The 13,521-nt window shown below is 45.9% G+C and overlaps 1 protein-coding gene across 2 annotated transcripts in view; it reads left to right on the top strand.

Moving 5' to 3' along the window:
• The window catches only part of METTL24 (methyltransferase like 24), a 105,196-nt gene that overhangs the window by 29,873 nt on the left and 61,802 nt on the right, over positions 1-13,521 (top strand). For both annotated transcript variants that reach the window (XM_053914264.1, XM_053914262.1), the window contains exons 2-3: positions 5,908-6,006; positions 12,558-12,697. In XM_053914264.1, the coding sequence (XP_053770239.1) occupies positions 5,908-6,006; positions 12,558-12,697 (239 nt within the window). The remainder of the gene's footprint in view (positions 1-5,907; positions 6,007-12,557; positions 12,698-13,521) is intronic.

Genomic DNA, 13,521 nt, shown 5'->3' with positions numbered 1-13,521 from the left:
ATGGGTGGGCCTGCTTTATCCTATAATTTTTTAATGCAATGAGTTTTGTTTGGGGTTTATGGTCTTGAATTAATATAATTCTATTATGTTGCATAAATGTAGGCTGGTAGGCAAAAGAGTATTTTTGAAGATTGCTTTATTCTTTGTATAATTTTTTAATAGTAAAATCTTGGAATCCAGTTTCTTTGGTTTGAAAGAGTCATTTTCCTTTTTTTTGAGAAACACATTTACTGATGAAATCATACAGTAAATTATAAAAATGCCCCAAAGCCTCATGGCTATGCTTTTTGCATTCTTTTTGAGGCAAGTCCGTTATCTCTCTGCACTGGCTTGGACTGACTCAGTGATCACTATTTACCCTTTGGGAAGCAGAATCTCAGATGTCTGCAAAATAGCCCCCAGATAACATGAGTTACTTGTGTATAGAATATTTTGCTATCCTTAATTTATGTAAAATTTTTCTATGTATTCAAAACATTTGCCCCTCAATAGAAGAAACCAGCTCACTTTTCAATGCACATTTCCTGGATAAAGCCTTCCCAAACAAAAGGTGGGCTGCTTCCTTTCCTCAGAAATCTGGGACCCAGCCCTCCTTGAGATGCTGGTCATGCTGGGGGAGGGACTCCTTTGTATGAGTGGTTTAGGGGTCAGGACCAACGATTGCCAACAAGTTGAGGGCCCCCACCTCCACCCTTGCAGCGGCTTAGGGGCATGTCTGATTCTCTGTGGTAACTCATTGTGTATGCTACATCTGACAATTGAGCTCAAGCCTGCTGGAGGCAGACAGACCAGCCCCAAATGACAGTACCTCTAACTTCCTTCTGTATAAGCTGCTCCTTTACCATCTGAAGAGGAAGTGGGGGCACAGACAGGACTGTGAATCCATGTTCCTACCTCCCAGCAGTGATGGGGGTAGCATCGTTCTGGCCACTTGATATTTGGAGCACATGGATAACAGTGTACCCTGGAGTTTAGAAAATTGTTTGGGGTAAAATTGTTAACCCCAGAGTTAGTGTGTTAGACCTTAGTCCTTGAGTTTGGCTAAGAAAGAATTCAGAGCCAAGAAATTAATTTAGGGAGTCACAGAGGTAGAAGAACTGAGCTATATGGGCTGCAGGGACTCAGGAAGCAAGTTACAGAGGCAAAAGAAGGGCCCTTGGAGCTTTGGAGAAAGAAACCAAAGACAACAGCCTGGGGGAAGAAGCGGGGAATGTGGGGGTGTGCTCCAGAGAGTGTACCCTGAGGAAAGAAGGTGGTGGGGGAAGGTGCTGGGGGAAGGTGCTGGCATGCTGGGGAATGGGAGGGTGGAAACAAGGGAAAGGGAAAGGGTGGAGGAGGGGGAAAGGGAGGGAGCCTTAAGAGTTTTTATATTGTTTCCAAGGCAGGGATTTTAGGGGAGGTCTCAGAGAGGATCTGGATAGAATATTCATCAGTTTTCCAGGCGTGTTGTTTCAGGTTCATGGTCTCTACTGATTGGTCAGTGCTAAGGGAGGGGGACATTAGTCATTACATCTGGTCTTGGTGTCAGCTGTCCTCACTTGTCTGGTTTTGCTGCTTTTCTGGGCCTGGAGCTAAAACACAGCTGAGGCCTAGATGTTATCCCTAATTTGACCAAAAGGTGTGGTCAGCAGACCTGAGGCTTTGTCCTAAGATTACCTGATGCCTGTCAGAACCTCACTGTCCCGAGAGCTTAATTCTCGTGGAAGTGGTCATGCAAGAGCTTGTGTGGGCATCTTATGAGGCTATTCTGCAGCCCCCCTGTTCCTCCTCTAGGGGGTCTAAACTGGATGTGAAAGGGCAGGGGTCTAAACCACACGACCAGCAACATGCTAGGGTAGGAAAGGTCACCCTGGGAGTGAGCTCTTAGCCTATAATACTTGTTCTCCCAGTTTTGCCTGTTGCTAGGCACCAGGGACGTTTTGCCCTGGTGACATTCTGGACCTGGCCATTCATTCCTGCTCTGCTCATGCCTGTCTGACTGCCTACTCTATCAAAGTCATGATACATGATTTTAAAGAAAAATAGACTTTGCCGTGTTCTGTTAAACACTGGCCATTGGTGTTCTAAGGTGCTCAGAGAATTCTGTTTGTGGGATATTCTCGAAGGACCAATATTGATGTGTGCGTTACAGAACTGCGATGAATGATCATTGAACGGGATGATAAAAGCTAGCATTTTCCTTGGAGAAATAATCACAAATTACTGTCAGACGGATTCCAATAAGAACATTAGTTTCTGTGGAATGTTTTTTAAACAGCTCAACCAAGCACTAAGCCAAAGCACTTCGGATATCTCCACCTTAGGTCTCTCAGCTTATATTATGCATTGTTCCAGCTGCTGCGTAGTGGCCAATACTCAGTTGGAAATGGGAAACAGCAGATTGCAAGAAGGATACTGTTTATGGATCCTTGAGATAGCTCTATAGTTCCACCATATTGGACGCTGCAAAGGAGAACTTCCATCGGCCCCTCAATATCCACTCCGTACCCTGATCCTCCTGCCCTGCGCCCTGGGAGACTGGCCTGTGTGGACAATCCACAGCCTCCCTCTCCTCTGCCTTCCTGCTGGGCTTGACAGTCAGGGGGCTGTGTAACAGGACAGGGTGTGATAGGTGGGCTGTATTCCTCTACTGCGTGCCTTCCAACAGTTTTCCTGTCTGGTTCCAACAGTTCCTCCCCCTTCTTGTTCCTTCAGGCTTATGGTTTATAAGGGCTCTTTGGTGCTGCCTGCCACGAATATTAATGCATTGTTCTTTCCTGGTGTCCTCAAAACCTGTCTGCACCTTTGTAATGAGTCAATTGAATTCCTCTCAAATTAGCCAGTTGGAAGGAGCCCACTGATCTGACAGCAACCCTGACTGGTATTTGCCCAAGTCACCCAGGTGACAAAGTTGGTGATAATCTAGATATCATAGTCTGTCTCTTTTGCCTTATTTTAAATAAACACTCTCTTCCAGGCTGGTCTACCTCCAAATTATAACCAAATAGAGCAGAGGTCAGCAAACTACCATCTTGCGGGCCAAGTCCAGCCTGCTGCCTATTGTAGTAAATGGAGTTTATTGGAAACAGTCGTGGCCACTTGTTTACTTTCTATCTAAGGCTGCTTTTGAGCTACGACCAGAGGTGAGGAGTTGCAACAGAAACTGTATGGCCTGATGTAGAGAAAAACCATAATGGGTGAACTTTACCATTTTCATCAAGAGTCTCTGGGGCCAGATGAGGAGGCACCTGTGAGTGGTCCCGTGACAAAGCCACAGGAAGCTTTAACCGCCAGGCCTAGACAGGCTTGCATGAGGCAACTTGGGAAGTCACTCATTGTCATCTGATGCAAAAGAATGCTCCCATGCAAAACTGGCGTTTGTATTTAAATGTGCTTATCATTGATGATTCCATAATTAAATAGTTTCCTGGAAAGAACAGCTCTCCCTAGCGCTTCAGCATTTCCCTACTGAAGTTACTTTGTGCATAGTCATCTCCCCACCGGACTGTGAGCGCCGCCTGGGGGAGTCCAGGTTATATTCACATCTGTGTTGGCCAGGCCTGGCGCAGAGCAGCTGGTGCTCTGTGAATATTGTTTGACAAAATGATAATCAACACCTAATTCAGAGAAGGAAAAAAGAAGTGTGGGGGCAGTGGAATTCCTGACCTCTCCCCTGTGTCCCCGAAAAATAAATTCACAAGAAAGGAAAAGAAACAGGGAGGGCTAGAGGCATGCACTGGGAAGGTATATGAGCTAATGTTCTCAGGCTTTCTCTGAATAGAATGTCTGCCTGTTCAACCTTCACAGAACAAGAATAGCTATTAGAAAAGGCTGTTTTTACAGAAAAGGTGCCCCTCGGGGCACTCTGAGTAGATAATTTTGTGGGGCTCAGTGCAAAAGGAAAACGCGGGGCCTCTTGTTCGAAATGAAGAATTTCAAGTCAGTGCCAGCAGAGCATGAAGCCGAGCGAGGGCCTTCCTGAGGTGGGGCAGGTTGCAAGCCCCTGAAACCCACCTGCCCGCCCGAAGGCTTCCCGAGAAAGGCGCAGCCCATGGGAAGTCAGTGAGGGTTCTTTAAGTCTGGAGGGACTGCAGGGTGCTCGGCCACTGCAAGGAGGTGCAGATCTGTCTGGACGATAATGCTGGGGTCCCTAGGGACTCTGTGCAATGAGTCAATAAGGCCTGGCCTGGAACAACCCCTCCTCACTTGCGAAGAGTTGACATTTATCTCAGACCCTCAGTCCAGAGTGTACTCCTCTCCCCCAGCCCCCACACCTGCCCTCACGCTGACTAACCTGCTGGCTCCCCCCACTTCTCCTTGCTTTCCGTTTAACCCCAGGTGACCTAGGCCGCCCCATCTAGGAGCACCAAACCACGTGTGTACTAAAGCATCTCAGGGCTAACCTGTTAAGATGTTTCTTTTTTGGATGAGAAACAGTTCCTGCCGTAACACGTGTTTTAGTCTGTCCAGGCCCCCATAACAAAGCACCACAGTCTGTGTGGTTTGACACACAACAGAAATTGATCGCTCACGGTTCTGGAGGCTGGAAGTCCCAGATCAGGGTGCCACGTGGTTCGGTTCAGGGCTGTAGACTGCCTACTTCTGTGTGTGTCCTCCGACAGTGGAAGGGGTGAGGGAACTCTGAAGGGTCTCTTTTATAAGAGCACTGATCCCATTCACGAGGGCTACCCTCATGACCTAATCACATCCCGGAGGCCCCACATGCTAATATCACACTGGGCATTAGCATTTCACGTATGAATTTGGGGAGGCGACACAGACATTCAGCCCATGGCAATACCTAAGTGAAGAACACATACATAGATGAACGGTCCCTTTATCTTGTTCCCGGAACCCACCCCTGCTCCCTTCCTCACCGTAAAAGGGAGTTTAGGGGACCATCCCACGCACTTTGCAGGAACCCCTGTGCCAAGACACTGGAAGTGTTTCCTGACACTAGACCTTTACCCTGCCAGCCGCTGAGCTTCTCCGGGCCCCCCAGCCCTTTCTTGCCCTTCCCCGTGAGTCAGACTAACCCCTTGGGCTTGCAGTGAGCCTCTGGGAAGTTTCCAGGTGGTAAGAACCATAGGTGGAGAACCTGGAGCTCTAGCTGGGACTTCATCATTATTGCTTCCTGTTGGCTGGAGGGATCCCCATTTCTGTTTCTTCTAGACCACTGCCTTCCCTCAGCCCTTCACCCACCACACCACTCCTACTACACAAGGGGTCTTAGGGTGTGTTTGTGCCACTGTGCCCATAGGTGCTCCGCAAGTCCTCTGATGAAATGTGGGCACTGCCTCACGTACTGGAAGTTCACCTTTGCCAGCCCGGCTGGTGACAGCTCTGGGCACCTTGTCCGCATGTGCAAGGTCCCAGAGGCCAGGGGGTCTGGGACACTGCGTGGCACCACCGTGCTTCCCTGCAGCACCACCTATCTCCCTGTGCTGGGGAAGATGCCCAAGTGCCCCAAGATTTCAGGCATCATGGTGCTGATAGAACAAAACTCACCCTCAGGCAGGCGCATATCTCTGAAGCACTGAGCCTTGGAAGCCATGGTGGATAAGGGAGTGCTTCTTCTGGAGGGGGAGCAGCACTGTGTACTACAAAGCTGCAGCAGAGAGCCGAATGGGGTCAAGTGGAGTTTGCCTTTGATCAGGAGAGTCAGACGTCCCCAGGGATGTCTTTGCAATCTCCCGCTCAGCCTGGTAGCTGGGCTTTCTCAGCCTCATTTATCTCCTGGTGATTGATGTGGTCTTAAGGACAGCAGCTCTGAACCAGCTCCCGGGCAGCCATTCCCCACCCCCAAGACAAGTTGGTTTTACAGGTGGCTGGGGCAGCCTTGCTACCTGTCTCATACGCTAGGTCTTTCCAATCCCACCCTCACACTCCTCACCCCTTACACACCGACCTGTGTTTTCTCTCCCGCAGGGTCCCCGGTGGCACATAGACCTCCAGCCTTGGGCAGGCCCTGCTCAGTCCCTGGATGAAGAAGCCTTGAGGTTCCTGAGATATATCAGCACCACCCAGGTTGTGTTTCATGCACAAAGGGGTTTGGAGACGATGCAAAAGATACTGATTGCCCCGTTTAAAGAAGGGGTTGTCAGTGAGGGGGTGGGGAACTATTCGGGGACTCACGATAGGGACTTGAGAGGGACGTGGTTTCTGAGGCGTTGCTGCTTAAGTTTACCCACTCACTTGGAGGCATTAGATAAGTTTGCCTTCCATTTGCTTCAGCATCCTCTCCCTTCCATCCTGAAATGTCTTAATGATTCATCCCGGTATGTTTTAAGGATCCACTTTAGAAAATTGCTTTGGAAAAACATCTGAAAAGACAGATTCGTACCCATGAGTAGGCAGTCAAGTGTGTCAAAACCTTCATCTGGACGGTCAGGCTTCATTTTGTATCTGGAGGAGTCTGCCTTTTTGCTCTCCTGCCACAGAGCCGTGGCAGACAGCGACGTGCCAGGCCAGAGAGCACAGGAGACTTTGCAGGCAGTGCAAAGAGAAGCCTATGATTCCAGAGGCTTTCTATTCTGTAGGGCACTTTAAGTCATTACCGAGTGAGGGCCTGTGTTAGTGACTTAACACATTGTGGCAGCTCCCACCCTGCTCGGCAAGCTGAGTCAGTGCCCCGAGCAGGCAGAGAGCTTGTCCATTAAGGAGAGTCTATGACTCTTGACACGTTAATCAGGAGGTTCCATTCTCAAGTAGCCTGGTCTTGGGGAGAGAGTCAGAAGAGGAAATGAAGGCCAGAGGGAAACTTCGCCCTGAACTGACAGGTGAGAGTAAATGAGCAACTCAGGCTGCCTGTGAGGCCTGGGCGGACTCAGGCAACTTCACTGCGGGGCTGGTGTGGCACTGGGGACCCCAGTTCTTCTGATGTCCCTTCAGCCCACTGGCTCTTGGCACTCCACTCTTCCTCCCAAATTGCACTGGCAGCAAAGCCCATTTTTCACCCACAGGAGAAAATATATTTCTAGATCTTTAGAAGGCTAATTTAGGGATAGGAGAAAGTCCCATTTCTGATATGATGCGGTCAATCGGGGATTTTAATATCTGTCACCTAGACATGGAAGTAAAAGCTTGCTGAATTAATTATGAGTAATGGGATGATAAATTGGTCCCTGTGCTTTCCATAAATTTTTCTCTTATTTTGCTGGTACAGATTAATTTGGTGGACTCACACAGACTTAATTAAAATACTGAAATTGTGATTTTATAGTTTGGTTTAATGTGAAGGATAAGACGCTGGACCTCTTACCTGTGACTTTAAGAAACCCTTAAAGGCCCCAGGGAAAATGAGAGATGTTAAATGTATGACTTCAATTTGACAAGGATGGGCTCCACCCCTCCAAATAGATTGACCAAGGGAAAGCCCCTGCATTCCGTTTAATATGTGTTGCGGGTTAATGTTCTGTACCTTCTAAAAGGCATGTTTACTTAGAAGAAGCTCTTGAGGCATGGAAAGTTCATCTCAAGCCCTCTTAGATCTTTCCCATGACTTATGGACTAAGAGGAGAAAATTTATATATATAAAAAAGCATGCTACAATATTGTGGCCCTGGATAATTTATTTTGCTTCTGTCTCTCACTGTTCTGATCTCGAAAAGGAAGAGCAGTAAATTATTGCTAAGGTCCCTCTCAGGTCTGGGACCTTGCACTGTGCCAAGAGTAGTGTAGGATTGTCATTTTTTGAGCACCTAGTATGTGCCAGGAACTGTGTTTGGCCCTGGGGATATAATATCAGCCTCAGGGGGCTAACAAGTTGGAAAGAGAGAGAAATGGACGTGCAATGATTATTCAGCTTGATGAGTACAATAATAGATACTTGGTTGCTGAAGCTGACTAGGCTGATTGTCCTCCAGAAAGAATGAGATAAAGTTCCAGACCTCACAATGGTTTTGTAATCAAGAGTCATTTTACCCAGTTAAGTCCTGTGCTTTTATGTACTTCCGGGTCACCCAGGGACCAGCAGGTGGGAGCTCATCAGAATGACGCTCACTTGTTATTAAATAGAATCGTTTACTACCCAGTGCTCTCCTCCCTTTCTATGTAATGCAGAGCTGTTGAGCTGCTTTGGGGGCTTATGCTTCATTTAGAACTCATTTTGAAAATGAAAATTTATAAAACTGGCAGAATATTAGAGTCACTATTAGCTAAAATTTTCAGTTAGCAAAAGTGAGTCATAGTGAGCAAGGAAAAGAAATTAAACCTCTGAAGGTACTAAAGCAAAATCCACCCCCATCCTCTTCTGCTGCATTTTAAAATAAAAAAATTACTTCCTCAAATCTGTGTTCAAAAGTGTACAGCAAGGCCCAGCGTGTGATATGTTCACCATGGATTTATTCTTTCTTCAATTCAGTAGACATTTGTTGAACTCCTGCTTCGCGGCTGGCACTGTGCTGGACAATGGCTGAAAGAGCAAACATGAATTCAATCCCCTCTCCCTCTGCTGAACAGCTGGGGTGCCAGAGATCGTGTGTGCTCTAGCAGAGTAGGCAGCTCGGGGACAGATGCACGGGGCATGGGGCCGTGTGGCGTGAGATTGCAGTGGAGATGGTGCTCCTAGGCTTGTGGGTTGTGATGATTCTGAGGGCATGATTGAGGCCCTGCAGTTTTAAAAAGGATTTTATTTATTTATTTTTAGAGAGAGGGGAAAGGAGAGAGAGAGAGAGAGAGAGAGAGAAAGAGAGAGAGAAGAAGAGCAACACTGATTGGTTGCCTCTCGAATGTCACCACCAGGGACTGGACCTGCAACCCAAGCATGTGTCCTGATGGGGAATCAAATCATTGACCCTTTGCTTTGCAGAACGTCACCCATCTCCCTGAGCCTCACCCATCAGGGCAGGGGACCCTACCTTTATTTTTATGAAACATCAGAGGACATGGTGTTTGGGTAGAGTGTACAGAACACCAAGCTCATTTAATTAGGTGTTGTTTTCTAATGTGAAAGACCATGGTTACATCTTTGAGTTTTGAAGTCACTCATATACTGCTGTTAACTAACAGTTAAATCATAAACACAGTGCTCCGTTCTAAGGGAAGGCTCCAGATCTAGCTTTTTATGGCAACCCCCAAACCATATGCCCCCAGCAAGCATGCCTTGCAGTACAAAATTAATCTAAGCAACAGTTGCTGTTTAAAAAAATAAAATATGTCATAAACTATCTATCTACCTACCTACCTACCTACCTATCTATCTATCCATCTATCTATCTAATCATCTATCCATATACCTATTTTTCAGAACAACGTAAGAACTTAGGTTCTGGAGAGGCAGACTTTAGAACTTCATAACACGAGTGTTTATTATATTTATTATCGCACACACGCACAAATTGGGATGAAAACAGCAAAAGCATAACTCTTGAGATTTTACCTTTCAAAATAATGGTATTACATAAACATACAGTTGGTCAATGAAATGATTCTTGCCAGAAGTCTCCAAATTTTAAGGGCTCCCTTCACCAGGTTCTACTGCTTCCGGAATGGCAGAACAGCTATGCAAGCTTTTGCAATACGAAGTAAAATAAAAATAAATTCAATTCCTTTAAGTTACAGAACTAAAAAGCATTTTAGAAAACATTTTTTCCCCCTGGAGTCTATTTTCCTTTGTCTAGGCCTAATTTGCTTTCATATGGCCAAAATTACACAGGGGATTAGGAGAGAGAATGAGAGAGAGAGAAGCAGAGAGAGAGAGAGACTATAATTACTGGAGTTGAACCTTAGCCTGGAGTTACTGCCTCCATTTATTTTGCTTGCAGTAGGGTTTATGGAAGCCCTAGCCATAAATCTTAATAAGGAAGTTGGGAAAAATCAATATTTAATTAATTTTAGGAGCTGAATTTTACCGACTTCTCTTAGTTATTTTCAAAAACTAATGTCTATCAATGAGATGGTTAATAAATGGTTAAAATGGGGAAACTGTTATTTTTGAACTAGGAGAGGAAAGGGGAACATTAGCAGAGAGATTGAATGGAAAAGAATGCCTCCAATAGGGATATATCTGTGCAAGATGAAGTCTGTGGAAGAAGAAATGCCTAAAGTGGTATTTTTTTAATAGAATAAAACTCTACTCCTGTTGTTGGCAAAAAAGGAGCAGCTGAACCCCAAAGCCCTGAATCTGGACCCTTAATACTTATCTGACTCTCAGAGGCCTTTGGCTAATTGTCGATACTGCTGTTCCGGCTTGGTTAGGAGTGGGGTTGGAGGCGCTGCTCTTTTTAGTTCCAATCTCTGGCCTAAGAGTAGTCTATTCCCCTAATTTGCTAAAGCACAGAGGAAGCCAGGCTGAACATTCCAGTGGGGCTTTACAGAGGGCTTCCAGTAAATTCACAGGACCACTGGCATAAGAATCACTGTGGGGAGCTTGTTAAGATGCATGTGTCATCCTCAAAGATTCTGATTTTACAGATATGTTGTGGCACCCAGGAATCTGCATTTTTAATTACCTCCCGAATGAAGGTGGACCACACCTTGAGAAACACCACGGGGGAGGCCAGCGTTTGGCTTTAATAGTGTTAAGAGGGAAGTATGAATCACAACCTATGAACATCCCTATCTGTTGCTATGGCAGTTTGTAGGGAGAGGTATACACAAAGAAGGACAGCAGATAACCGTCATTATGCCACTTTAATGAAAATACCCCAGGAAGATGCCCTAGAGCAAATGGCTCAGCTTTGAGGTCCAGGCATGCTTTGGGGACCCATAGAACTGCTGCGGGAGGGAGGGTATGAACCGAGGGCCAATGGAGGTGTTGATGTTAAGGCTCAGTAACTTGCCCACTGGCAAAAACAGGCCCAATGAAATACAGCTCTGACTAATTAGATTAGCAACTTCTCCATTGGGTGGGTGGAGACTAGGAGGCGGGCAGGCAGAAGAATAATTTCCATTTATCTGTGGGATAATAATAGGAATGAATTATACAAATGAATATGTTGACACACCCAATTAATACATGTATTCTGTACTGGTTGCTTGGGAGAAGATTCAGTTCCATTTGTTATTTTTTTTTCCCTTTAATCAGTGGTTGTAGACAGAGATACTGGGTTGAGGGAAAAGAATATAAATATATAGGGTTTCACATTTTTATTGCTTTTAGAGAGAAAGGAAAAGAGAGAGAAGAAGAGAGAGAGAGAGATCTAGCTGGGTTGCCCCCCAAGTGTTCCCCAGCTAGGGATTGAACCTGCAACCTAGGTATGTGCCCTGACCAGGGATCGAACCCGCAACCATTGGTGTACAGAACAATGCTCCAACCAACTAAGCCTCCCAGCCAGGGCTATAGGGTCTCACTTTTTAATCTTCCCTCTAAAATGTCCAAATCCTAGAAGACTCGGTCATAGTCCCTGATAAACAGTGCTAGGATGATTTTGCCAGGCCAGCCCTAGATGACAAGAGTAAGGGTGATGGTGTATTAGTTGAACAGGTGCCACATAAACTCTTTTCAGATTAAAATTTTGGAAAATCAGTTAAATAAAAGGATTGGCAAGCTTAGACTAACTTCTTAAGAAGAAACTTGTTTGCTGTTACGTTTTCCAATGAATTGAAGTGGTGAACCTCAAAACACCTTTCCATGTGGAATGGCCTGCCTGTGACGTGGCAGTGAGAGCTGCTGCGTGACTTGTGAGGACACCGAGAGTTTCAAGGGATTAGGGGGAAGTGTGCTTGCTCAGTAAGGTAAATACCTTGGCCACAGACTTGTTTTCTTTGGTTCTAGCAGCCTGGGCCGTTCACACTGCATCAGCCTCAAACACAAGTCATAAACTCCTTAAAAAGGATGTTTACTTCGTGTGCACTTGAAATTAGAGATTTGCTTCCACTTGACTTAGATGCTTGTTCTCTTTGCTTTTCTTATCTACTATTGCTGGTTGGTTAGCTCGGGGAGAGCCTCCTCAGGCTGGGATCCTTGCTCTTCTCCCCCAGGCAGACGCTCAGTAGGAGAGTGTATCACAAAGTGCACTACCCTCTTAGCAGGGACTATGGATTGATTTCACAGGCCCCTTATTAGCTGTTAACCTTGGAGGACACTTGCTGCCTATCTGGACCCTGGTGGCTCCGCCTCATCTGCCTGAGATAAGGAATCCACAGTCGTGTAGCCTTCTGAGACCCAGGCCTGGTCCTCTCACAACTTCTAGTGGGAACAGTGGGTGACAGACCTCTGTGCTTTTGGATCACTGGTCTTCATGTCTGGACTGTCCTTCATGGTCTCAGCTTCTGTTCATCCTCCAAGACTAACACACCTCTGCAGAGCCTTTCCTGACCCCTCCCTCTTCCCCGCCATCTATGTCCCTGCTTTGCTCTCCCCGTGTGCGCTCTGTGCATACGGCTATAGCAGCTCTTAATGTCCCTTCAAACCTGCCTGTAGTCTCCACGAGGTTATTTATAATCTGGCCCTTGGAATTCCTCTGAACATTTTACAGCAGTCTGTGTTTCCCTGGGGAAGGGCGTAGTTAGCAGTGCGGAAGGACATAACTCTCCCGTTACGGTTTTTAGGCACCAGGGAAGCAGTTAAGTTCCTACCTGCCATTTATCATCATCCAATGCTTTAAGTCATTCACATTGATGTCCTCTCCCTGCAGATTGCATGTGATCACATGAGCACAGACAGCCTGGCCACCGACGCCAGCCCTGCAAAGAAGCCCTGGTCGGTTTGTCTTGATGACAGGTTTGGCTTAGCTCATCAAATCCGCAACAAGCAGTGCCGTCTCTACTCTTTAGGGTGAGTATGTTTTATAGAAGAAGAAAACAAAAACACTTCTGCAGGTGGCCCAGGTCTCTCAGCAACACAGTTTTGCAACTTCAGTTTTCAGCATAATGATGATCCTTTTGGTGAAGTCAATGATATCCAGCTAGAATTAGAGCATCCTGATTTTAAAGAGAGAGAAAATTACTAAGAATGCACCTAGAAACAAGGAAGAACAGTGAGGATATTGGAAATTTCACATGCAGTTATGATGAGTGACCCAAGGCAAATGGCCACTATTGGATTTTTATGTGTTGTGACCACGGGGAATCTGTGTATATTTTTACATTAAAAAGAGAAAGAAAGAGAAGGAACTTCTTATGAAACCATGAGATTTTGTCAAAACTGTGGGAAATGTTGATATTCAGTTATTCAGGCTGAAATTACCTAAATATACAGATGGATTTAGTGAGCTTTTTGTAAAAGGGTGAATATAAGGTAATGAAACTTTTTCACCAAATACACCAGTACTCATTACACAGTTCTGAACTTACAAATGATATATGTCTCAAAAAAAGAGAGGAGAGAGGTTTTTTTTATCCTTACCCAAGGATACGTATATTGATTTTAGGAAGAAAGGAAGGGAGAGAGATAAAAAGGCAGAGAGAGAGGGAGAGAGAGAAGCACTGGTGTGAGAGAAGAACATCAACTTGTTGCCACCCACATACCCATGCGTGCCCCGACTGGGGACTGAACCCGCAACCGAGCTTAATATTTAACACCCTGGGACAATTTCACTTAAAGCGTATAACTGAGTAAAATGAAACTGGGAAAGCTGTTTTTGGAGAAATTAAAAAAAT

Source organism: Desmodus rotundus, chromosome 11 (assembly GCF_022682495.2).
Source record: "Desmodus rotundus isolate HL8 chromosome 11, HLdesRot8A.1, whole genome shotgun sequence".
NCBI lineage: Eukaryota > Metazoa > Chordata > Mammalia > Chiroptera > Phyllostomidae > Desmodus > Desmodus rotundus.
The sequence above is the reverse complement of the archived record's forward strand: the minus strand, read 5'-3'. Positions and strand labels throughout refer to the sequence as shown.